General features: G+C 43.3%; 1 protein-coding gene and 1 long non-coding RNA gene across 2 annotated transcripts in view; both read left to right on the forward strand.

Annotated features, from left to right (window-relative positions):
- Positions 1-2,777, forward strand: part of LOC149747919 (uncharacterized) — a 35,113-nt gene extending 32,336 nt beyond the window's left edge. Inside the window, exon 6 of the long non-coding RNA XR_016395265.1 lies at positions 1,008-2,777. This is a non-coding gene — a long non-coding RNA (uncharacterized LOC149747919). The remainder of the gene's footprint in view (positions 1-1,007) is intronic.
- A 12,644-nt stretch (positions 2,778-15,421) lies between these two features.
- ARID1B (AT-rich interaction domain 1B) overlaps positions 15,422-27,159 on the forward strand; it is a 409,766-nt gene continuing 398,028 nt past the window's right edge. Inside the window, 2 exon segments of the mRNA XM_089922181.1 lie at positions 15,422-16,603; positions 16,605-17,237. Coding sequence (XP_089778307.1) covers positions 15,437-16,603; positions 16,605-17,237 — 1,800 coding nt within the window. The 5' untranslated portion in view covers positions 15,422-15,436.

Genomic DNA, 27,159 nt, shown 5'->3' on the forward strand with positions numbered 1-27,159 from the left:
TCCCAGGGTGTGAGGGCATGTACGTATGTTTGAGGGAGACTGTTGGGGGTGTCTGTGCCTGATGATTTTTAATTTCCCTTACTCTTTCAATGAATACACTTACTTTTAACCTTGTCCCTATTCAAGTGATCTCTAATTCTAAGTTATTGAGGCTCAAATAGTGTTTTTCTCTAAATTATTTTCCAATATGTATGTACAGAAATTGTCTTAATTCAAGGGTTTTTAAAAACCTAAATCCTAAAGGAGTGGAAAATATAAAATATCCTCCACAAATAGCTTATCAACACATCACACAGTATAATATCTGAACATTTTGTTCACGGCCCCTGCTTCCTTCAGAAAGCCTTTACAAAGAATTTTATTAAAACAAATTCTGTATAGAACAAAAGATTGCCAGTATAACAAAATGTGTTAGACAGTTTCTCACAACAGACTTTCAATGGAATATAAACCTCTAGATGTTATAGCTTTCCTAAGACCTTAGAAAAATTTTAAAGTTTTCTTAGAGAAGGAAAGAAAAAAGAAGGAAGAGAGGAAGCAAGGAAGGAATGAAGGGGGGGGAGGAAGAGAACGATGAAAACCTAATAAAGTTTTACCAAATATAAATATATTTGTTTATAATTGTAGCATTTCCCATTCCAAATTATTGGTGGTCCTGGGCTAGAAGAAGTAAGGAAAATGGTTCCTATGTTGTGGGTTAGGTGTGCATGGAAGGGCTAACTACGGGAGACTAGAACAGCTAGGCAATGTCTATTGTGACCCATCTGTCAAGTTGGATAGAAACTACAGAACCGAATTCAGCCCAGGAAACTGGGAGAGGTGCAGCAGTTCAGGCTTCCCCTAGGTCCGGAGAGCATGGCCACTGGCCATAGGACTTCCCTAACTAGCTAAACTAGCTGAAGACTTCTCCAGTTTAGAGTCAGACATACCTGTGCCCAATCCCAGATTCTCCCTTTACTGGTTTCATGAGTTTAAGCAAGTTATTTTACTTCACCTTTTTTTTTCAGGATCCTTATCCATGTACCTACGTCCTAGGATCTTCATGAAGATCAAAGGAGATGATGCCTGTGGAGCCCTTTGCACCATGCCCTGTCACACAGCAAGCACTCATTGTCACTGTTTGTACAGTTACTCTAGTACTTCTGGTAAGCAGTAGGTGTCAGGGAGTGTTCAGTAAGGAGGAAGCTATATTTCGCAATCCAGGCAGTCAGACAGCATCAGATACAGTTGTCGACGGATACCAAGCCCACAGCCATGAGCCAAGAGTGAAGGGATCAGACTTCAGTGCCAAGGGAGGATGGAAGGATAAAACTGCCATAGTGGTAGGAGCAAAGCAGAGCTCCCAGCTCAGGATAGAATAACAGGCAGGATTCAATGGCTGGGACCCAATCCCAGGAAACAAGACAAGGATGTGGTTAGCAAAACTGATGGACGAAATGAAGACTGATCTCAGCTACAAAGCACAGCATAGCCCTGGAGGACCAGGATTAAAGGGGAATGGATGTCCAGTCTAAAAGTTCTGTCCATAGCTTTTGAAACCTGCCAGACCCCTCACCCCGCCCCAATTAGCTAATGACTGGTCCTTGAGCCAGAGGGGGCTATACCTGCTGGAGAAGATTAATGGAATTTTTTCAGCTTTATTAATTAATTATTTTTTATTGGCTTGCTTTTGTTTATTTGTTTTTATTGGAGTATAGCTGCTTTACAATGTTGTGTTTCTACTGTACAGCAAAGTGAATCAGCTATACATATACATATAATCCCCTCTTTTTTGGATTTATTTCCCATTTAGGTCACCACATAGCACTTTTTCAGCTTTAGTTTTACTTATTTGTGAACATATATTTATGATTTGGAAGTCAAAACTGTATAGAAAGGTACACACAGGAAGTCTCACTTCCACTGTCTTCTCCATTCCGTTCTCTTCCACCCCCTACAGATAACCAACCCCTACAGATAGATAGTTATCCTTTCAGTGTTACTTTTTATAAATATAAACAAATATGCGTACATATTCTTACTCCCCTTGCCTGTTACACAAAAGGTAGCACACTGTATAACCTTGGGGTTTTTTTTGTGTTTTTTTTTTTTTTTTTTTTTGCGGTACGTGGGCCTCTCACTGTTGTGGCCTCTCCCGTTGCGGAGCACAGGTTCCGGACCCGCAGGCTCAGCAGCCATGGCTCACGGGCCCAGCCGCTCCGCGGCATGTGGGATCTTCCCGGACCTGGGCACGAACCCGCGACCCCTGTATCGGCAGGCGGACTCTCAACCACTGCGCCACCAGGGAAGCCCGACCTTGGGTTTTTTTACTTAACAAAATACCTTGTAGACTTCTCCACACTGGAAGATGGAAAACTTTGTTCTATTTTATGGCTGCATAGTACTCCACTGTGTGGATGCACCATAGTTATTTTGAACAAATTTCCTATCACTGCTGAGTACTTGGGTTGTTTCTAAGCTTTTGCTATTAGAAACAATGTCACAAGGCATGATCCTGGCTACATGTTATTTTGTACTTTTACAAGGTATCAGTAGGATAGCTGCTTAGAAGTGCAGTGGCTGCTCACAGATAAGTTCATTGGTAATTTTGCTCATTATTACCAAGTCTTTCCAAAAGAACTGTTCCATTTTTCACTAATACTGGCAATATATGAGAATTCCTGTTTCTCCACAGCCTCATCAACATATTATGTGGTCAAACTTTTAGACTGTTGCCAAGCTGGTGGGAAGATTGTGATTTTGGAGTCTAATGAAAGGTGAATTGTACTTTCATAAAAGCCACAGTAAGTAATGGTTTATTATTTGGAGTGGTCCTTCTTCCTTCCTTCTTCTCCTTTTTCCTTTAAATGCCATAGACCCAAATATTTTGTGTTTAGTTATGTGGGCTTAGTTATGTATTCCAAAACCTGAAGTGTTCTGTCTATGATGAATTAGACTGGCTGGCGCAGGTGAGAAAGATGAAGAATTTAAAATCCTGACTGGGGAATTCCCTGGTGGTCCAGTGGTTGGGACTCCGTGCTTTCACTGCTGAGGGCATGGGTTCAATCCCTGGTCAGGGAACTAAGATCCCGAAAGCTGCACAGCACGGAAAAACAGAACAGAACTCCTGACTGATGTCTGGGTCCTGAACAGCACGTGAACTTCTCCCTCCCCTTGGGTCATCCTAGCTCCTGGCCACCCTCCCACCGCTGCACACCAATACAAGCTAGGTCCCCCCAACACTGGGCTGACCTCCCAGCCTTGGCTGAGTGGCATCTCTGCATGCATTCTCTCACAGCCTGCAGCCCTCTGGCTACCGCCTCACACATACTAGTCCCTGTGGCACGTAGGAGACAGTGGGAAGAATTCTGGAAGCCTTGCATGCAGTACAATTAGCAGACTAAGAACAAGAATAACCTTGAGAGTTGTGACACAGAGGCCTCAGCCAGGGTAACAGGTTTGTGGAGGAGCACATGTTATTTCCAATACGTTTTATTTTCAGTGAGTGTGGGTCTGGAAAGATACATCTTTTTCTACCTTGTATTTTTCTAATTTGGACTCTAGGCATTAAGAATGGCTTTGAGTAAACTTCTGGAGCAGGCCTAAGGGGTTTTATGGACAAAGGGGACACTCTTGGTGCCCAGGGCTGGAAGAACAGATGCCAACAGAGGGTCCTGGGTGTGCTGGCACACCTGCCTCTCCGTCCTGGAGGAGATGCTCCCACTTCTGCAAGGCCCCTGCTGCCAAATGCGGGGCCACTTTCACTGGGGAATTTTCATACGGAGGCTGCCAGAAGCCAAATTAACACTCTTCTGAGACTGCGAAACAGATCAATATATTTCCCCCCAAACTCTGGAACATAAAACTATTCAAAACAAAGAAATAAAATCAGATTCTGCCAGAATAATACGAGGCCAAGATTGCACATCATATCATAGCTAGCATCTTATACTGGGACGAAAAAAATTAGAAGTTAAACCAAAGTATCTGGAAAAAACATCACTCAGCTATGATTAGCCTAGTTTTAGATCAGTCATGCTAATAATTTTATTTTTTGTAGTACAAAGAAATATCTAGTATCTGTATCCAATAATTGTAATAATCTTGAGCTCTTTGGAATTATACTGACAAAGATTTTGCAACAGTATATTTTAGTTATAGCACCTTTAAAAAAAATGCTAAGTCTATAGGTGGCCAAAAAGTCTTTTTTCATGCTAGTTAGAAGTTATATGTATGGTCCTCTCCACGAAGATCTTTTTTCCCCCATGTTCTTCCAGATATCTCCTCCGATACTGCCGACTGAAAATTATTGAAACATCCATGATAGCTGTTCCTCAGTCTTTGACTCTTGTTACATGAAGTGGGGAATTTTTCTTTCATATTGTCCCAAGGCAAAACTCCCCATTTGTTAAGTAGGGACCCCGAGGAGGCCATGCTGTGGGAAGTTCTCCAGCTCCAGGAGAGAATGCTGATGCTGTGTCTTGTTGCAGGAGGGAGGTTGTCTCACTTTCTTTTTCCTGCACCAACCACCATGAAGTGCATCTGGATGAGCAGAGTGGCTGGCACTTGTCTTGCCATAATATGATTCTACTGGGTGATCTTCTGAAATTGCTGCCCATATCCTGACATGGGAAGGATTCTGCTTAATTTCCTTAGAATAATGAATTGATTACTAAGGATACATTCTCATGCGTAGGGACTTTGTGACTGTTCAGGAAGTGTCAGAGGAGCTCAGGTATATCAGTCACACTGGTACCATGCTGAGGGAAGAGGTGATGTTGCCCTCTTATCACACTGACAGGTTGCAGAGGTCATTCATTCATTCAACAAACACTAATGGAAGACCAGGTCCTACATTAGGCCCTGGATATTAAAAAAAAATATGGGGTGCCTTCCTGGAGTACTCAGTCTAGGGGTGGAGATATAAAAATTCACAAAAATTTAAAGTATAATATAATAAGGGCTAAAACAGTGATGTCCACAGCTGGTTTCATAGCTCACAGGTGACTATTCCACTAGGTGTGTGGGAACTGTGATCAGGAAGACTTCACAACGGGAGTGACACTTGGGCTGAACTTTGGAAGACCAAAGCTCTTGACCAAGCAATGGGAAAGAGAATAGAAAGTAGCAAATGTAAAGGCATAGAGGTGTGAGAGAGTCTGGTGCGGCAAGTGATTAGAAATGTAATCCATCAGGGACAACATCTCAGAGCAGGTGAGCAGTGAGCCAGACTCTGGAGGAAGTGGCTGGACATCCAGAGGAATTAAGTGCACAGAGAGAGGAATCAGCAAAAGTGTATCAGGGCAGAGAGGGTGCCATCTTGGCCAGGGCAGGGCTGTCCCCGGGTCACCGTTCCCTGAGCTTCTCCCTTCCCTCTGGCTTTGATACCAGTGTTCTTCTGTAGTGGAGCTGGTTCACTGTGCTTCATTATCTCCTCCAAAGTAAAAGTGTTCCACATCATCCACTGTCCTCTCTAGCCACAGAATCATGGAATGATCTTTGGCCTGGAAACACACCCCCATTCTGCCTCTCCCCATCAGTGCCCACCTTGATCTGCCAAAGGTCAACCGTAACACAGCAATGACAAATCCTGGGATTCCAGCCTTAGGAAATGCTTGACGATCCGCAAGCCTGAGCTCTTAGGATGGAAAGCAAAACTTCTTCAATATTTAGATATGCTTTCCTTTTCATACTTTCAGCCCATTAATATGTTACACTGTTTCTGAGGGTAACGGAATTCTCCAGTAAACAGAATTTGTCCCTCTGCCATTTCAGCCTCCCATTCGCCGCAGTCACTCCTCTTCCTCTCACCGTCTCTCTTGTACCCACATCCTGCTTCTCATCCCGTCTTCTGCATCAAAGCAGACCTTCAGGCATAGATCCGGAGTATATTCACCATAAGGTGTAAATGACTGATAGAAGCTTAAGGTATTCCTCGTTATAAGCATAGTTGTATTTTGACAGGGCTCAAAGCCTTTAGAGAAAGGAACAAATCCATAAAGATTTAATGGAGAAATTTTAATTAGGCAACAGGAGGAATGTTTGGGGTTGAGTGGAGTATACCTGGTTTTCCTGAAATCACATGCCAGACAACTATTCTATTTAGAAATTAAAATACATATACACACACATACCCTACTTACCTGTTTAATTCCAGGTAATATGTTAAATGCTTTACAAATACTCTCTCATTTAATTCTTGCACCCCAAATCCTGCAAAGTAGACATTTAGTGTTTCACATACATTCTCCTGCACAACAAGGTTAAGTAAATTGCCGAACATGCACAGCCCATAAATGAGGACCTGGGATGTGAATCCAGCTTCTTTCTACGGATCAGGAAGCCCCTCGAGGTAACACTCTTTTCATGTGGTGGGAAGCAGTCTTCCTGCTTGCCTCCTGGGGGTTGCTGAGTTAATGAACATATAGAGCTTTAAAAATCTTTTCCAATAAGTCATCTTAAAAAGCACCCTTAATCATCTTTGTTTTTCTCTGAACTCCCCAGACTTTGTGTATGTCATCCTCATAATGATGTGCCCCGAATAAAACATAGTGGCCTGTTCTATTTTCATTTTTCAGCCTGTGCAGGATATAAAAAATAAACAGCATATGGTGAAAAGTTCATGTGATTAAAAAAAAATAACTTCATTTAAAATAATCCATGGGCTTTTCTACATGGGTTCTTGGTTTGGTTTCAAAAACCACAGGAGTTTTACTATGCTTTAGAAAAGCGTGAATATTTGCATTGTTTCTATTGGGGTCAGTGGAAAACCAATCTCATAGAATCGGCACTAATAATCATGTTGTTTATAAACAAGTGCCACGCTAAACTAGTACAGACCAAGACTACTGTGATGTGCTCCAGCATTAAACACACTCAAAGCAACACTGTAACTCTCTCTCCAGTTATAAATCTCATGCCAACACAATGCTTCTTTAGCCAACAAGAATAATGAAGTCTTACCTAGAGAATAAGATGGGACATCAGACAAATAGGTAGACCTGACCTTTTAAGAAGAACTTCCTATACCTTGAGGCAAATAAAAAATGAATTTAGGAATCCTGTCTTTATTTTAAAAGCGTAACTACATAAAAAGTCATTGTTGCTTAAACTACATCAGTTCTCAGCACTGAAAGAAACAAGTAACTTGAAAATGCAGGTAAATAATTTTATTGGCACATTTGTGTTCAGCCACAAAGTTCTCTCAGCAATTAAGTGCAGAGCCCACTGTGGGTCCAGGATTGTTCTGAGCATTGTGGAAGATGGAAGAGATCCTGAAGATAGGGACTTTATCCTTCAGGAATTGATGATCCAGCTACAGAGATGTTAGGTCCTTAATAAAATAAAGAAGAGTATCAAACACTTCCCTTGTGCCAGGCACTGTGCTCAGAGATCTGCAGGGATTATTTCATCTAATCCTCAGAAGCCCAGAGAAGTAGATACTATTATTTTACACAGGAGGAAATCAAGGCTTAAGAGGTTAACTGAACTCTCAAAGAGTTGTAAGAATTATATGAGAAACCATAATGCACTATATCAGTTCGGTGTAGATTTTGTTTCCTACTGAAAAAAAAAGAAAAGAAAAAAACCCCAAACAAAACAAAGCAAAAAAAAATCAGTAGCTTAAACAGAGGTTTATTTTTCTCTCTCATAAACCAAGTCCAGAGGTAGACAGTAACTAAACCAGCACCACAGCTCTCCTTCAACACAGGGACACACCTACCTCCAAGGCATCTGGGAAATGTGCAGACATTTTTTTCTTACAAGTGGTCATGTGCCCTGTTAAAAAGTGGGGCTTCTCTTACTACAGGTGAGGAGAACAGATATTAGGTTAGGCAACTTGCATCTCTGCCACATGTTTGCAGAGTGCTGGGCACAGGACAGACACAACAAAGGTTAAGTGATAATAATTAGAAAACTCAAAGCAGCCCGGGAGTGGCTTGGTTTATTGATTAAGTACAACTATGTCTGCCCGAGGTTTTCCCTTTTCCAGACTCCTGCCCTATCCCTAAATAGGCATGTGAGTGAGAGGAAGGGAGTGCGTGCTGGGTGCTCCAAACGCTGCCTCCTGGGAGCACCGACTCCCAGGCCTGGCCTCTCCATTTCCTCCTCCAGACATTAGAGGTGGTTTGCCCCAACGTTTGCACCTGTGGAAAGGTGGCAGAAAGCCAGGTCATGACACAAAATAAGGACAATGCCCAGGCCTGCGCATTTCCCAACCTGGGCTCCTGCTTTCTTCCCATGCCCACTTTCAGGGACTGCAAATGACAGCTCTGGCCTCTCGCAAATGCAGAAGGAGCAGGGCAGTCACACTGCATTAACTCCAGGGGATAAGCAGCCACACTGGACAGAGATGTCCTTTAGATCAGTGACAACAAGCATGGCATTCCTTGGTGCTGTGCAAACAGGAGGCTCTGGGAAGGGGGCAAATTGTAACTTATGGGTTGAGTGTCAACTCATTTGGTTTATTGGTTTCAAAGAGTTTTCCATGGATCATCTCAATCTCACAGATTCCTAGGCAAGAGAGAAGGCTCTCACATCGCAAAATATTTGCACCGTGTGGATCTGAGGAGTTTCCCTCAGTTTCTTAAAACTTCTAAGTTGTTTTTAGGTTTAAGATTCTATGACGGACAGAGCTGGCTTATCATAACGGTTGGGGTGTGGTACAGAGAAAACTGGGTAGGATCGATGGATAGGGTGAAGTGGACAGGATGGTAGGGATAAAAGCTGGAGTCTCCAGCTGTTTCATCATTGGTTTGGACCAGGAAGGGGGGTATGGAAAAAGAAGTGAGAGGTAGGAACTTGATCCTTCTATTTGCTCACCCCCATATCTAATCTATTACCAAGTTCCATGTTATTTCCTTGCCCTCCCTGCCATGGAGGGCCACTGCAAGCATGCACGATGATTTGTGCAAATTAGAAAAAGACACCCCATCCTCCAGCAGACTCAGTCCTGTGCCAGGACTCAATGGGCAGCAAGTAAGGCTCTGGCTGAACTGCAACCCCCATTCACATCCTTGGTTGGAAGCCCTTGCTCAGTGAAGAATCCGCAGATTCTTAAGTGGTGGACTTAAGTGGTGGAATCAGTTCACTTACCTCCATCCCCATGGTCCCTCCTGCCTCCTTCCTGGCTCCATCATCTCTCATCTCTCACGTGGACGATGCTCCGTCATGACAGGTAACTGGGAGAGGGTGTACAGAGGGTCTCAGATTCAGGCTTGGTGTGGTTGCCAAGTAAGGTTATTCATACAAGGACTAAACGAAAAGGTGTTCATCCTATTACTTGTTTTTAGACTTGTGATCGATTTAACAGACCGCCCGGCCTGTGGGGCACGGCACTGTAAATTAATCAAACATAAATGAATCTTAGTTATTCTGTGAAAAACACACTTGTATCACCTTCTATTTTTGAGGCCAAGTATGTTTTAAAGAAACCCGTGAACATTCAAATAGACTCATCTTACGATGCTCTTTTATTATCCCTTAGTATCGCAGAGTACCGGGAGGCTCCCCGCATGAGCGCGCCCGGCCGGGGCCGAGCCGCGGGAGCCTGGACTCCCGGGACCGGCCCCACGCTCACGCCCAGCCGCCCTGGCCCCGCCTCTCTTCCCAGCAGCCCGCGGGTCCCGTGACCACCCAGGGCCCCGGCTCGGCCCCCGGCTCGGACGCTGCATCTTCCTCGCGTGGCTCTCGAAGCGCGAGCCCAGCGCGGGGGACCCTCCTCCGCGGCCGCGGCGGCGCTCCTGCCCCTCTCCGCCCCCAGCCCCGCTGGCCTCCTGCTGTCTGCGACGCCCTTTCCCTTCCTTCCCGGGTTCATTTCTCCTCACTTTTCGGTTGTCAGTCCCAGCCACGTTTCCTCTGGGAAGGCTTCCCTCGAGCCCCAGTCTACGTCAGCTTCTTCGTTTATTTCCCTCATAGAACCCTGGCATCTTTCCTTCCGAGCACGTTATCTCTGTGCAATTTGACACTTATTAGTGGGATCATTTGATTAATGTCGAGCTGGTAGACGGTGCAGGAAGTTCCTTACACCCACCCCACCCCCCGCCCCCCTCAGTGTAGTGGCCGCAGAGCCTAGCACAGGGCTGGTGCAGACTTAGGCAGGGCTCGGCAATGATTTGCTGGCTGGCTGGATGGATGGATGAATGAATGAATGAATGGGGTTGAGCCAAGAAGCTACCTTCTCAGCAGCTCCTTGTGGGTTATGCTTTGGGAGGGAAACCTATATCTCACATGGTCCCTGAGAAAGCAGGTCACAGCACCACAGAGAGATGTACAGCTTGAGAGGAGACGTCTGAGGGTCAGAGAAGGGGCCAGGTATAGGCCCCTGAATTTTAAGTCCTATAGTAACATACTACAATGTGGAAATTTCCTTTAAGTAAGGGAGAGAAAAAAAATTTATGCTTAACCACTTGGGCATTTCTAGAGGAATGCATTGATAAGCAAATTCCCCAATGAAATTATATCATTTGGTATAACAGCAGCATATCACCAAGCCCTTTGGCCCTTAGAACAATCAGATGGCTGTCAGTAATTTGCCCTTAAAGATGCTTACTGATTCCCTTAATGAATTAGGGACAAAGCAATCGAAGATAAGGAGGGTGAAATAAATATCTCGAATGCACTACATTAATGCACATGAGGTATTGTTTGGAATTTATTGTGCTTGATAAGTAGTTTTATTTTAGAAGTTTATATGTACTATGAAGCAATTAATCACATATGACAAAGACGCAGGCCTTCAGATAGGTCGCTAAAATCTTTCCATAAAATTGAGGTATTAACTCTCCAAATGATTTCCCTTATATTCTTGATTATTACAAAATGACCTCAAATATGTTTACTTCCCAAGTATTTATTTATGAGAACTAGAGTGGTGTTATCAATAAAGTGCCTTTATGCAAGCAGCAGGTTATCAGTGACAGAAGCCATATAGATGAGTATATGTCACGATGTAATCATAGGTGCTCAATAAGTGATTCTGACGATGGCAAAATGAGGACAATCTTGGGAATAAAGTGAAAGAAATGCCATTGAACACACATTTGTCTAAAAGTTATAGAACATTTCTAAACTAGGCTGTAATAAAAAAATTTTATTACACATCATTCAAAATGTGGACAGTCCAGTATAAGATACATAGTACAGTGTTCCAAAATGTATTAAGGAAATAAATGTAATTTATTTCACTGCTGTTACTATGTTTCTAGGGACTTTGGAGAGAAACTGTAGTAGCCTAATGGTAAACCTGACTTAGGGTTCTGGAAGTCTAGCTCCAACATTGGTGGGTTCCCAGCATCATGTCAAAGCCGTGCCAGACTGAGTATTAGGGTGAGGTGCCCGGCTGATGGCAGCCAACAGGGCAGACCTGCAGGGAAGGTTGTTACGTGGGGAAGCCTGAACTTACTTCTTTCCTGGCCTGATCCTCCATGATGTTTCAGGGCAGCCCTAAGTATGTTTTAGGTAATAGTTTATCTCTCCTGTTGAGGACAGGACGAAGGTAATATTTATCTTTTTATTCTCAGAGAATGTCACAAAGTAGATTCTAGATAAGTTTGTTGGAAAAAAAAAAGTGTAGTTTATCCCTATCCCCATCGAGGTTTATTATCCCCACTATAATATTCTTAGTAAATATAGTAGCGCTATTGTTAGTCAGAGTCCCCAGATTTATTTAAATTTTTTCTTGCCTAGATTTTTTTCAAATCCTAATTGTTTTGTGTCCTAAACTTATGGGCCACTATTAAATTTGCATAGTTGTTTCAAGCCAAATGCTACATCCCGTATCTTGCGTTTACTTAGTTATTCACTGCCAACGTCTAAATCAGAGACGTGAAAAGGACAATTGTTTAGTGCTCTTTAAAGTCGCTGACCAAGATTAGTAGGGAAATCCCATTAGCTCCATTCATTGCATTTCTCATAAATCTAAAAGGAAAGCAAGTATCCAAAGCCTTATTCTTTAATAGTTCTTACTTGTAAAACCTTGACAGGGCTTTATTCTAAATTGCTTCCAAATGATGCAAAGAATACTGAGAAATATGATGGGTAGTGAATTGTGATAGTTTCAGTTGTCGAATAAATAACCAGAACACTAAAAGGGGACTAATCTTAAAGCAAACAGGATGATGGGCTATGATGAGGCAAAAAGAACAGAACCGTGGCATTCTTAAACTACCATCTGGCTCAATCCTCTTTAAGTGGGCAAGTTTGAAGAGCCTTTTATTCACTGCCCTAAAACTTATTCAAAGGGAATTGTATTTGAATATTAATTTTTCATATAGTTAAAAAAACCTCACCAAACCCAACCCCATTTTTGTAGCCAAAAAGTAATGTTTAACAAAGTAATGGGTGACCCTCTGGCTAAACATGAAGGCGTGGGGCAACCTTGGCTACAGGCGTGGAGAGGCCACTCTGCAGCTTTTGGGCCTTCACTTCCTGGGCTCCTTCGTGGCTGGAGTAACTTATTAAAGTTGTCACCATGGTTTGAAATTTAGGCAAGAGGTGTAAAAATAAAAAATTCGTTAGGAAAAGAGTACGCGGTGATTTCTAGTATTTTATTTTACATTAAAAAATACTGTAGAATTGCCATATAGGATAATTGAGGCAACTGACACAGTAGAAACCATAATTTATAGTTCAAGTCGTGCTTTTGTGAAATTGTGAACCTATTTCATCACTTTCTAACAGACCCCTGACAACTGTGATTTCATTTAAGTCCTGGATTTTTAAATGAAACTGTTAAGAGGCTTTTGTTTTCCCGAGAAGGTGTGTTTGAGAAGCCCAAGTTGAATAAATAGGAGCCCACTACTTATCTTCAGCAAGACGCTTTTAAAAAAGGTATTTTAGCATTCTCTGTGGTTTAAGAGACAAAACCAAGTCCTGCTGGCTTTGTGTGTTGTGCTTCTCTTACAGACTGCAGTGCCTTCTGTCTGCTTTAGGGTGTGGCATCTGCCATTGGGGAGGAGAAACTGGCATGTGTCGCCTTTTATAGCAGACTGATTTCATTGTGCTGGGGGCCTCTATTTCATAGCCTCTTGGCTCCAATCTTCTAGTTGACTTGCTGAAGCAAAAGGAATTAAAAGAGATTTCGACCTACATACCTAATTTTTTTTCAAGTTTCATGATTTTTCTATATGAAAAAAATTTTTTTTAAAGGGCCAGAGGTGAACTTGGTGACTCATTTTCCCTTTTTAGGGTTAGTTGTGAAAATAAGCCACAAAATATGGCTACACTTGTACAAACTGACTTTGATGTATTTTATCAGTTTGAAAAAATGCATTTTTATGATTATATGTATATATTTAGTTTGACTATGTTTAAAAGCATACATATGTAATGGATTTTAGAATATATGTATAAACACATATACACAAAACAGACATATTTATATTTGCATATGAAAAACTTTAAAAATTCAACTTATGTGGTATAATCATGTAATTAGTATTTGAATATATAGAGGGAGAAAATCCAGGACAAAGTGTCAAAGAGGCACACTAACAAAGATGTAATATTCTCTTGGCAAAAACTGATGAATGATTTGGCATGAATTTACCTTACGGTTCTGTTATTCTCTCTTACACATGATGATATAACTCCTGTTTTCCAGTTGTTTGCAATTTGTTGAATGCAAATTTGTGGTTTCTACACTCTGTAATGACCCTTGGGTGTGCACCTGATTCCCCTTCCCCCAATCAGTCACCAGTTTTTCACATCTATCATTTTCTATTTAGTCATGTAACATATTTACACTCGGTCAAGCAAACAAAAATAACCACTGCAGTTGAAATAAACTAAAATACCCTTTATGGAAAGCTAAAGAATGAGATGATTTTAGAAAGCTACATTCTACCAAAATCATATGTATCATTTCAGCTAGCAGGACTTCTTGAAAGCTCTGGTTTCAAGTGCTTTCTCTCCATGAAAACTGAGTCCACACTAATACACTAGTACAACTGAGCTATTGTTCAGGTTAAGAAGTCCTGCTTTTGAAGATATTCAAGATGTTACCAGGTGACAAATTCACAATAATAAAAACATTTAAAGCATCAAAAAGTGATAGAATAATGGATAGTATTTTTTTAAAAAAAACAAAGCGTGAAACGTTTTTGCTCTAGGATTAGATTTGACGGATTTATATCATTACTGATCTTATGTTTATTAAATATAACATGTATTTCTTTTAGTTTTGTTTCACATCACTTAGAAATGAACCCATATCAAGAGGGTTAATTGTGCACATAACCTCTGAAATAGGGGGAAAGGCATCATACAGATTTATGAAGACAAGAGATAAACCTTAGCTATTATGCTGCCAATAGTTAAATTTCCACGTGCAAGCTGTTGGGAGCATAAGGCACCACTCTACATATTTGAGGACGTTCCCTTCAGAGAGAAGACAGACAAGTGCATTGCAGGAAAAATGCTCCTTTGGGACTACTTCGTGTTTTCGTGTTGATAAGCCTACGTACACACATAAGATGCCTTAAAAAAAAGTTATATCGACGTTATCTTTGGGCAGGTGCAGTCAATAATAAGCATATATTGAGTACCTGCTGTGTACAGGGCACAGCGCTCCGGGAATGTGCTAACCTTCACTTAAACTCTTTACTAATTTTGCAGTTTGAAGAAGTTGTGGGAAATACGCTGATGGCCCGAAATCAAGGGAGAGAGGCTAACATTCTGAAAAATTACATAACTCTTTGGAGAGGCAGTACTTTTGCACAGATTGCCCAAATATTTTCTTTCTCCGCCGTCTCCTCGTAACCTTTGGGGCCAGCGGACAACTTTGCTCCTCAGCCCTTCTCCCTCTTTTGTCTGCTCGTCAGACTCGTTTTCCACCTTTGTATCGGGCCTTTTAGACGTGAAAACAAACACGCGAACGCCCGGTTGGCAAGGAGACGGAGGCACGAGGGGAAAGTGCAGGCTCCAGTTGCCCCACGCCGCCGCCGCGCTCCGGGCGCCTGCGGCGCCTCCCGAGCCCCCGGCCCGGGGCCGCCGGTGCCCGCGAGGGTGCGCCCGGGCGGGCGCAGGGCCCGGCGGGCGGGCGGCGGCGGCGGCGGCCCGGGCCGAGTCCAGTCCGCGTTTTGCGAGTGCGCGCGAGTAATCAGAGAGAAGTGGATAATAGTTGCTCGGGCTCGCTCGGCTCCCTCTCATGCCATGCTGGGCCCGATAGGCTCAGTCAGTCGTGTATTTACCCATATCCGGGTTAGAGAGGAAAAGAGAAAAGTTTCATTTAAACCTGAACTAAAAACTTTCACCATGAAATCACACAGCGAGAACAGGCCCAGACCGTAAGGCGTGACTCCCGGTTCGGCTCCGGTGGGGCCTGTGGAGGGGGAGGGGGCTCGCTCGATTCCCGTCGGGGCGTGTGGATGCGCACAGGAGGGGCTGCTGACTAAAAAGTGGGTTTTATTGTCTCCCCCCCCCGCCCCCCGCCCGGCCTCGCCACGCCGCGGCGATCATGGCCGCGCGGGCAGCAGCGGCGGCGGCGGCGGCGCGGGCGCGGGCTGGCAGCGGCGAGCGGCGGGCGCCCCCCGGGCCGCGGCCGGCGCCCGGGGCCCGGGACCTAGAGGCGGGGGCGCGCGGCGCGGCGGCGGCGGCGGCGGCACCGGGACCCATGCCGGGGGGCGGCGGCGACGGCAGCGGCCTGAATAACATGCACCACCACCCCCCGCACCCCCGTCACGAACTGAACATGGCCCATAACGCGAGCGCGGCGGCCGCCGCCGCCAGCGCTAACAGCGCCAAGAGCGGCGGCTCCGAGGCGGCTCTCAAGGAGGGTGGAAGCGCCGCCGCGCTGTCCTCCTCCTCCTCCTCCTCCTCCGCGGCGGCGTCCTCCTCTTCCTCCTCGGCGGGCCCGGGCTCGGCCATGGAGACGGGGCTGCTCCCCAACCACAAACTGAAAACCGTTGGCGAAGCCCCCGCCGCACCGCCCCACCAGCAGCACCACCACCACCACCATGCCCACCACCTGCACCACCATGCCCACCACCTCCACCGCCACCACCACGCACTACAACAGCAGCTAAGCCAGTTCCAGCAGCAGCAGCAGCAGCAGCAGCGGCAGCAGCATCCCATTTCCAACAACAGTCTCAGCGGCGCGGGCAGTGGCACGGCTCAGCCCGGTCCCGACATGGAGCAGCCGCAACATGGAGGGGCCAAGGACAGTGCCGGGGGCAGCCAGGCCGAGCCCCCGGGCCAGCCTCTGCCGAGCAAGCCGGGCGACGAGGACGACGCGCCGCCCAAGATGGGGGAGCCGGCGGGCGGCCGCTACGAGCAGCCGGGCCTGGGCGCCCTGGGCGCTCAGCAGCAGCCGGTCGCCGTGCCCGGGGGCGTCGGCGGCGTCGGCGGCGGCGGCGTCGGCGGCGGCGGCGTCGGCGGCCCGGCGGCCGTCTCGGAGTTTAATAATTACTATGGCAGCGCTGCCCCAGCTAGCGGCGGCCCCGGCGGCCGCGCTGGGCCTTGCTTTGATCAACATGGCGGACAACAAAGCCCCGGGATGGGGATGATGCACTCTGCCTCAACTGCCGCCGGAGCCCCCAACAGCATGGACCCCCTGCAGAACTCCCACGAAGGGTACCCCAACAGCCAGTACAACCATTATCCGGGCTACAGCCGGCCCAGCGCGCGGCGGCGGCGGCGGCGGCGGCGGCGGCGGAGGAGGAGGAGGCAGCGGAGGAGGAGGAGGAGGAGGAGGAGGAGCAGGAGCGGGAGCTGTGGCGGCGGCGGCGGCCGCGGCGGCGGCGGCAGCAGCAGCAGGAGGCGGCGGCGGCGGCGGCGGCGGCTATGGGGGCTCGTCCTCGGGGTACGGGGTGCTGAGCTCCCCCCGGCAGCAGGGCGGCGGCATGATGATGGGCCCCGGGGGCGGCGGGGCCGCAAGCCTCAGCAAGGCGGCCGCCGGCGCGGCGGCGGGGGGCTTCCAGCGCTTCGCCGGGCAGAACCAGCACCCGTCGGGGGCCACTCCGACCCTCAACCAGCTGCTCACCTCGCCCAGCCCCATGATGAGGAGCTACGGCGGCAGCTACCCGGACTACAGCAGCCCCAGCGCGCCGCCGCCGCCGCCGCCGTCGCAGCCCCAGTCCCAGGCGGCGGCGGCGGCGGGGGCGGCGGCGGGCGGCCAGCAGGCGGCCGCGGGCATGGGCTTGGGCAAGGACATGGGCGCCCAGTACGCCGCTGCCAGCCCGGCCTGGGCGGCCGCGCAACAAAGGAGCCACCCGGCGATGAGCCCCGGCACCCCCGGCCCGACCATGGGCAGATCCCAGGTAACCCCCGCGCCGGCCGGGCCTGCTTCCGCCGCGGCAGCCTCGCCGCGCGCCGCGAGCCCTAGTTTCTTTCTTTCCGCGTACTTTTTCTGCGTCTTCTGCCGGGGGAGGCGGGGGCGAGGCGCCCAAAGCCATTTTAACTCGCGGCTGCCTCCCTCCGAGGCCGGGCGGCGCACAGGGTCGGACTGCGCGGCGCGGGGGCCGGGGCCTGGGGAGGGGGTCTCTCCGAGGCCCGGGACGCGCGCCGCGATTGCCGGTCGCCGGGCACCCGCCTCGCCACCCCACCCCGGGCGTCGAGCCGCGCGTGCGGGAGTCGGGGCCCGCGCCGCGGGGAAGCCGCGTGGGCGCTGGGGACCGTTCGGGCAGTTCTTTCAACAAAATAGGCGCTCCCGGCCAGTAGGGTCTGGGGGAGGAATATTGACCCCCTCGTCTCGGTTAGCGCCAACAATGAGCGAGAACTGGGAAAAGAATGAGGAACTTTGTCCTCCCTCCGGCCACACTGCGTTGCCTCTTAGCTCACAAGGTGAAGGCAGAAAAAATAGGTTAGCTTTGTGGCAGCCTGGTGCGTGTTTCGTAGTTGTGCCTAGGCATTCGGGGATATTCGATGCGGGCTTTGAGTTTAAGCGTTTGGTAGCAGCAGTCGTACCCACATTTACAACGATGTGGAGCTCAAAAAATCCAAAAATACATCGATCCATTCCTAAGAATAGCTGGGAAATCCATTATTTGGCTTGCAGGCTCCTTGAAAGGAGTCACCTTCAACAGATAGGCTGTGTTAAAGGAACACATTCCGGTTGAATTGAACTTATTTTGATCGTGGATTAGGCGTACATTTTATTCAGCGAACCCAGGGAAGTAGCAGACCAGTGCAAATTGATCTTTTTGGATCGGATTTATTTGGATTTTTAATTTCCTGTCACCCAAGTCTTGCAGCGTTGTTAGGAAGTGTCCTGCACTCTTGCTGTTTCTTGCTCGTAGGCTGAGCCTAAAGACTTGACTTGATCTCCTTTGCAAGGTTTGGAATTTGAATTGTGGAGGTAAACTGGCTGTAATAGTCTCCAGACAGCTGCCTCTGAGTTGACATCTAATCTGCCATCTGATTGGCTCCCCTCTCACCATTGGGCATTTAGCACTGCTGATGTAAATAGAAGTGCTGAGCGGCACAGTCACAAAAATTCTTGCCACAAATAATAACTGAGCTCTATTACAAGCAGATGTAAGGTTGAATATTATTTAAAGCTTAAATTATTATACATCATAGTTACTAATAAGAGGTTTAAATACATAAAAACATTATGCTGGTGCCCAGGATTGGGCATTTACAAAATTCAGCTCTTTGACAGTCTCAGCAGGGCCATTCACTTCAATTGTAGGGTGAGGATATGGCAATTGAAAAATAATTAAACCAAGAATTTTCCTAATTTTTGGATTTGTAAAGCTTTTATAAAAGTACCCTTTATGGATTAAACCATGGAAAAAACTTGAATTATGTCATCACATGTGGTTTAATGTAAAATTAAAATTTATATCATTAAAAATGTCAAGATTCTGATATTCAACAATATCTTTTAGTAGTATTTAATTAGCTTTATAACAAGATTAAATCTATATTTCTAGTAAGTTGTGTTTTAACAGTTCTGATTGTTTTAAGCTGTTGATGGATGAGGAGTTTTAGTTAGAATTGACATTATGTTTAAGAAAACACGAAGTGAGGAAGCTGTATAATAATTTTTGCAGACAACAGTTAGTTAAAAGGGAAGAAATGGATGTTCTTGCGAAATTTAAAAAATCATTTTACATTTGCTTCTGCTTTGGAAGCAAATGCCCCATTTTCCCCCTTGATTATTTTGCTAGGTTAGGTAATGTGAACCTTATTTGAACTGCTCACACAATGTTTTAGGGAAACTATATTACATGCAAGTTGTGTTGGGTATGTTTCTTCCAAATAATTTTTCTTTCATAGACATTACAATTTTTTAAACTTTCAGAGCATTAAGATATGTCAGAAAGGAATAATGGCGGTTGTAATATATATTTTTACTCAGCTCATTTATTTTAGGAAGGTGTATTTTAATAATAACCGTATCTTAGATGAGAGACCTGTCAGAGTGAATGCAGTACTGAATTTAACAGATAATCATGTGAATCCCAGGCTGAGGACGTTGGTGTCCACTCCTTTCTAATCTTTAGTTAGTGGAATTTTACTTTTAATAATAATGTGTTTTCCTATTCTTCATAGAAAACTTGGAATTTCAATTTTTATTTTTTTGATTTGTACAGGTAATAACATAGAAAAACCTTGTGTAAATAAACCCATGTAATTTTAAAAAGATTTGCTTTGTCAACTTCCTTTTAAAGGGACAGTTTAGAATTCACATCTCTGTAAACTAGAAACCAGGATGATAGAGGCAGATGTAGGTCGGTGTTGCTTTACGCTATTTTTTCGTAATGGAACCAATTATTTTAAGTATTTTGTTTTCTTGGAATGAGAGTGAATCCATTATGTCCCCAGTATGACCCTTGGGAATAGCTTTTTTATTTTTGAGGGGGAAGAAAAATGATGGGCATGTGACCTAGATTCACAGATTTCTTTTAGGTACCACCGTTTAACATGTGGAATGTGTCTCTTTTTTATATTTTTTCTTTTTGGAAGGCTGGTATTACTTAATATTTGTTGTGACAGTTATCCTAAGGAACAGTCGTTTGTCCAGAATATTAAATTACTGCATAACTATAGGTCATGAAGTACTATTAAATTTTCTTGTGGCCTTTAACACATTTAGTTTCATTTTTGATTTTAGGAATGGTTTACATTGGGTGGCAAATGTTTTTGTAATTGAGAACAAAACATGTGCGTATATTGTAACGGGAGGGTCTTTTTAAAAAGTGAAATAAGGCATTTTACGATACAGTTTGTTAGTAGGTTTCTGTGAGATAAAGTATTCAGATAAAGCAATCTCAAAAGAAATACTGAGGTCTGCTCACGTAACTAAGATTTTATGATGTCCACATTTGTGCTGAATTTCATTAATGCTATTTTAAATTTGGTTTTATATAATGTAATACAATGTAATTAAAAGAAAGCTTTACCTACCATTAAAAAAAAGTGATTAGCTGACTTACAAAGCAGGAAGTTACAGGCTGGTTCCTGATTACCTTAAAATTTGTATAAGGTACATTATAGCACTTCCCACTTTCCCCGCTCAGTGCAGTGTTACCCTATGTGATATGTTAAATCTTGTAAACAAATATTTGTGGCCTAAATTGATATATTTGCCAAGGTATGACTGGCCAGCTGCTCCATCGTCAGAAGAGGTGGAATTGACAAATGTGTTTCATAGAAAAGGTTTACCATTTAAAAAACAAAGAAAATATAACAAAAATGTCTATAGTTGTCTGATTTTCTGTATTATTTGGAGTGAAATTATGCATAGCTTAAAATTGTTTTCATTGGTGATCTTGACTTCTGTGTACTTTTGGCAATTTGTTGTTTTTTAATGGCAACTACTCTGTAAGACAGCTGTCACTTAAATTTACGTTTATATTAACACAAAATCAATAAGTATATTCCGGGGAGCAACATATTCTTACCTTGCATCTATGAAGAGAAACCCTATTCCCTCGTTTTTCTTTGGTTTTGTTATTTATCTATATTTAGGAATGAATTTTTGGCAAAGCTTTTTATACTTGTTCCATTTTTCCCATGCCATGTTGTATCAGAAGTATTAGAATTGTGTTGTGGATATGGAAATATTCCAAATCACACTTAGACACTTGTAGTAATGAACAAGCCTCTAAATATCGTTTTCTTTCATTAGAACTAAGAGAGTAACATCTTCACTCTGGTATAAAAACAGTATTAATTCTGGCTTGAGAACCGATTTAAAAAATGTAAGACAAGGTAGAGGAAGTCTCTTAATATAAAACTCACTTGGTAGTTTTATTAGACATAGACACATTTTAAAGAAAACAGGTGTAACAGAATGTGGTTGAATTTTCAGTTCTATTTCTTATTAATGGACTTTATTACTTTATAATTTGGAGCAGGGTGTATCTAAAACAATGACTTCTGATGTAGTAGGAACTTACTTATTTCCCTAGGATAAATACCAGTGTGACAGGCAAACCAAAAAGATGATCATTTCATTTATTTAACCCTATCCTCTCCTAGGGAGAAAGTAGTTTCGTTTAAAGTTTTTGGGGGTTCTATGAAATTTTGCTACTTATGTTGAAAACTGACTTGGAAATGTAAATTTTGGATGTATTGGCATAGGAAAATATATTAGCTTTTTGCCTAGTGTCCTCAATTGAGAGCCTTTTCTTCCTACTCTCCAGGACACTGATACTGCTCAGTTAATGGATCTGTGTGCTTTGATCCGTATTTGAGGAAAAGGAACTAGAATTTCACTTGTGTCACTTTCATTTTGGGCTGTGTGTAGATGTATAAATTTGAGTCTTATATTTGTGTTTGAAAGAACTCTTGTGTGTTACTTTAAAACAACAGATTTATGGAGGCTCAAAACAAGTATTAAAAAAACTCAAGTTCCATGAATATTTTTGCAATATTTAGATTTTCAAAATGGATATTACAAAAATTTATGACATTTTACAATCTTCTTTATACTTAAGGACCACATCCACATCCTAGGCCTTGTTGGAATTGAGTAGATTTTGATCATATGCCTTTTCAGAGGTGTCCTTTCTTTATCAGGATATCGGTGCAGATTCTCTGTGGCTATGTAAAGGAGAGTTGCACAGTTGCTGTGTATGCATGCTTGAGGCAGAGGAATCCCAGGTCCTAGTTCCCTAGTGTTGGGGGAAACTACCAGGCACAACTGCTCATCCACCAAGGGTACATTTATGTAGATGTAGAACTATTACACAGTATTGCTTTTTCCAGTTTGGAGGCTGTTTATGTAAGACTTAAGTGGCCCTTTTTGGTTTAATTCAGTGGTTGAGTGAATTAATTTTGATCTAAAATCTTGGTATATGTTAGTGACTTTTTCTCTTAGAAATCTGATGAAAATGACTTAGGTATAATTACCTAAGTATCATTTATTGTCCACTTATTTTGCTTTATGCCATTGGAATGAATGGAATTGTTGATATATGTATATAATAGTTTTAACAATTCACGTTAATTGAATGACTGAGTTTATCAAAGTAAAATATGTGTTTCCACAGTAAATTTTCAACAAATATGTTCTATTTTCAAAGTCTTTAACTTGGAGTAATTCTAAGAAAACTGTTTCCTTAGATTTACTTAATTGAATAGGAAGGATCCAGTAGCCGGTTTTTTTTAAACCACTTCTGAATGGGTCAATGCCAAGGATATTAGAAGGCTACTGAGTTTGACAGGTGAACTAATGATGAAATTGATTTGTTTCTTGAATGATATTTATTGCTAGGAAAGAGAGGAAAACCTTAAAATCTTAAGCATATCTGATTTACCCATAGACTCTTATTTTTGGTAGATGGCAGCAGAATCTGGAGTACATCTGTCACAGCAAGGCAGTCCTTTTGAATTGAACTAGATTTGGCCTCTTTAACTACATTCTGTAGGATGCACTTCTCAGTGTCTCCTTGGGCCTTGATGAAAGATGAAACTTGAGAATCAGAGGAGAAGTCATTCCTTATTAGATGACTCTGGAAGGGAAGCCATATTTGATGAAATCCAGGAGAAAATTCTAGGCCATGTTTTTTTTCCTTCTGTATGGGATGCTAAAAAAGTTGTATATATGTGTATTTTTTGGATTGTGGCAAAATATACATAACATAAAATTTACCAGTTTAGGTGTAAAGTTCAGTGGCGTTAAGTACATTCACATCGTTGTGCACCCCATCCATTTCCAGGACATTTTCATCCTCCCAAATTGAAATAAAAAAAGTTTTTCTTCCCTTTCTTCATGTCAGAATTTAAAATCGTTAGTTATTAACATGTAAGTGAAATAAGCGTATTTTTATAACCATTAATCTTGCCACTTCATAGTTTATGAGTAAATCCTTCCTCAGAGGAACACTAATGGTGTTTTTGGTTTGTTTGTTTTTAGTTCATTACTTCCAATTCTAACTTTAGGTTCGTCTTCCCAGGTTTTGTCAATTTGGAAATGTGCATTGTGTAGGTTAGTTGTTTCATTGTCAGTTATGTCATTAACAGCTGAAAAGCAGCTTTTTGAAGGCTTTCTGTTTAAAGGTTTGAGGTACTTTGTTGAGAGAAGTCTGGGACTTTGTTAAATAATAGGATATGGAAATGAACTGTTAGCATGATCATTTTCCCCTTATTTGTCATCTTTTGCATTTTTAGCCTCTTTAAAAAATTATTGGTTTTATCTTTCTACTACTAGCGGAAATCAATTGTAATGATAATTTTTTTAAAAAGGGTATTTTAAGTTTTGGGGCATCTCACCCTCCCAACCTAGAGCAAACAACCAATCCACGTGATGCTGTGTCCTTTTTCATAGTGTTCTGTGTCCCAAATTTATGCTTCCCCCCTCATGTTTTTAATTTGTAGTCCTCTGCAAAACTGCAGAAATTCTTTGCAGGTGGAAAAATTCCTAAATTAAGATGATTGGTCTCTTAATTAAATTTTCGAGGCAGCTGCAAAGGGATACTTCTTGGAATCTGGTTAGTCTTTCCCGTGAACAGGCTTTTTGTGTGTAAAATACTGGGATCGTATTTTAGTTACTATTGATGCTGATATGCAGTCACATCTTTATATGACCAGTTACGTACTTTAACACCAGATTCCATAGAGGGCACAGAGAAAATGAACTGTGATTAAAGAGCTTGTGCTGGGAAGCAACAATTACTTCTTAAGGTGTACGCATTTACCATTTGTGTGTGCTGTGAGGTGTATGTTAGGTAAATATCTACTACAGACTATCAATTGGCAAATATTTATTGAGCAGCCATTTTCTTAATCAGCCGTGTGCCAGACCCAGATGATAGCCAGGGTGTGGGGATCATTGCTGCTCCTGTGTGCAGTTCAGGCCAGAGACATCCTGCCAAACAAAGCCTGCTCTCCCTGTACCTGGGCTTGGTATTTTTGGCATGGTCATTGACTTAGAACTGGCTCATTTAAACAAAGTGCAAACAGCAACCATGTGGGTCAGCCGTCTTCTTGGGTAAGGGAGTAGATTTTGGCAAAACAAATAATTGTAGATTGTTGTGATGTAGTTGAGGTGAGCTAATGACTCTTCCGTTGCTACCAATCGCTGGCTTGGTGCCAGAGCACGATAGCGATCTACTACAGAAAATGATAACTAAAAGAAGGAAAATATGATGTCTTTGAAATTTATGTAGAGTGGTTCTTTTTCTTTTTCTCAGTTTTCCACATTATACAGGCTCTTGGGAAAAAAGTTAAAACAGTCTGCTCAGATTTAGGAAGAAACTTAGATTGCTGGAGTATTTTTGGTAACTGTTTAAATAATGTATGCTGGCTGAGGAGTAAATTCAGCTACTGCTTCTGGGTCCTGAAATAAACCTTTCAGAAAGCAAGGCATTGGTGATTAGTGGAGGATGTTCCAGAATCCTTAGTATCTCCTGTTTCTTTTTGTGATGAGTATCTGAGAAATGAAACCACTCACCATACTTCATAGTCTAATTTTGAAATGCTTGGTAATTCTAGAATTTGTCTAGAATTTGGCATATAATTTCTGAAATTTTAAGAAGCAGATTTTAAGATTCAGTGATCATGTATTTATATATACAAGCTGTAAACCCATTTTACTATCCTTTAACGTATCTGCTACCTGTTTGTATTTTTAATAATAAGTTTACTTTACCCAATGAATTATAACTGACCTTGGAAACGGAAATGTAAAACATTGCTACTGCTGAGTAAGTATCTTTCTGAAGAAGCAGACAAATTCCTGAGGGAGCCGACATGCTTGTTGTATATTAGTTTATTTCTGTGATTATGAGGATTTATGAGAGAATATGAATATATTGCCAGGTTTCCTGATGTAAGGGAAAGATTGTGGGCTTGGAGTTGGGCAGACCTTTTGATTGATTTGTAGGCTTCAGTGCTCATTTTCTCTGAGATCTGGCAGGGGCTCAGCTTTCTTATCTGTACTGTAGCCTGCTGGGCGGGGTTGTCACTGAGGTCATCTCTGTAAATCCTGTAGCATCCTTACGTGGCACCTCTTCTTTCCCCACCTGTCTGTCCACTGGTGTAGTGAAGCGGGCCTGGGTTCTTGTTCTCTGCCTGGCCCTGCTGCGCTTCAGGGTGTGGTTGAGGACAAGTCCCTGCCTCCATCAGATAGTGACCCCTGGTCCCTCCCAGCTGCAGAGTTCTGTGCAGCTTTGAATTTAAAAGAAAATACACTGCTTAATCACTTATGCGCCACTGAATATCTTATTAAACTACACTAGGTCCCAGACGCGTTCCGAGAATATCAACTGAGACCTGTGCAGATGTATAGATTTTGTGAATTCCACTGTAATTTCCCTCAGAAATGTAGTTATGTACTGATTGGGACTCTTGTAAACAGTTACATGAATTGGTTTTGGTTTACCAATAGAGCCTATGGGGGACTGATGCCATGGGAACTAAGCCACTGACCCATTCAATATTCCATCCTATATATTAGTAAGTTCTGTTTTCGGGCCAAGACTCATTCCTTTCTTCGGCCTCTTAGACCTTTCCACTTTTATGGTCTGTAAAAACGACTGGCTTTTTAGGGGAAGTATTTTTTGCAAAGGAACAAAGTTTAAAAACTTTAAAAATAGGCTTCTTTGAGCTTCTGGGTGGTAGACTTTGGTCTCTCATTAGTTAAGTAACTTCTGTATCTGCTTCAACTTCACTGAATATATGGTTCAGATTTGGTCCATAGCAAGATTATAATTTACATATCATGGAAATTTAGGTCTGCTCTCAAACCGGCAAAACAGGGAATGTAAAACCTGAGCGTGCCAAGGGCTTGTCTCAAATATGTAGAGAAGAACAGTTTTTCTTTTTTATGCTAAGATTTTTAAAAGTATCAGGGACAAAATTTAATTCTGTTATGAACAAATACTTACTGAGCGCCGCTTGGTGCTAAGATACAAAGAGTAAATATAACATATGATCCGTAATTTTCCCTGTTGAATTATCATAGACTCCTGGTGTTTTTACAAAGTGGAAATTAAAATGAATGGCTACATTATTTCTTCTGCAGTTCTATGCAGAAAGACTATATCCATCAAAGTGCATCATCTAACAATCTGAAGAGTAGATGATAATGTATGTAAACTGAAAATTTCCTGATGAGTGTTATTATACATTTCACTAATTTACGTGGAAGGTCAGTGTACTTGAAGGTTGTTTTTAGGTGCTGTGACATTGATGAGAAAATGATCTTAATTTGGATTTTATTTTGGGTATCATACAGTGATTTTTCTCCTAAAGAAATGACTTTATAATATCAGTATCATGAAGGACTTAAAATTCAGTTCATTTACCTTCACTGTATTGAACAGCCTTCGAAATGCCAGGGCTTTGGGACTATAGGCTTATGTCAGTGTAGCGAGACCTGGGGCATCAGGCAGATGTTTGTGGAGAGCCTACTGTGTGCTTGGCCATTTGTTGCATGAGGGATCCCTTGATGAGAAGTCCTGCCCTTTGGCTGATTGACGGTGCAGAGACTAAGGACAGGTAGGCATGCTGCACGATACAGTGTAAACAGTTTAGGTGGGACAAATTTAGATGTTAGAGGGACACCTCACAGAGACCGGGGTGGGGTAGGAGTAGGAAGACTGTGTAGTACAGCAGGTCGAATAAGCTAAGACCTGGCTGAGGAGCAGAAGTTGACCACGTGAAGAGGCTTGGGGATTAAAGCAAGGGCAAAGGCAAGAGCTGAAGGTGTGGAGGTTAGAGAACCTGAAGGCTGGGCATTTACTACCTGTGTGACCCTGGGCAAGTCGCTTCCCCTCTCTGAGGTTT

Source organism: Delphinapterus leucas, chromosome 12 (genome assembly GCF_059928025.1).
Source record: "Delphinapterus leucas isolate spDelLeu-1000000601 "Yukka" chromosome 12, BTC_Dleu_Yukka2, whole genome shotgun sequence".
Taxonomy (NCBI): domain Eukaryota; kingdom Metazoa; phylum Chordata; class Mammalia; order Artiodactyla; family Monodontidae; genus Delphinapterus; species Delphinapterus leucas.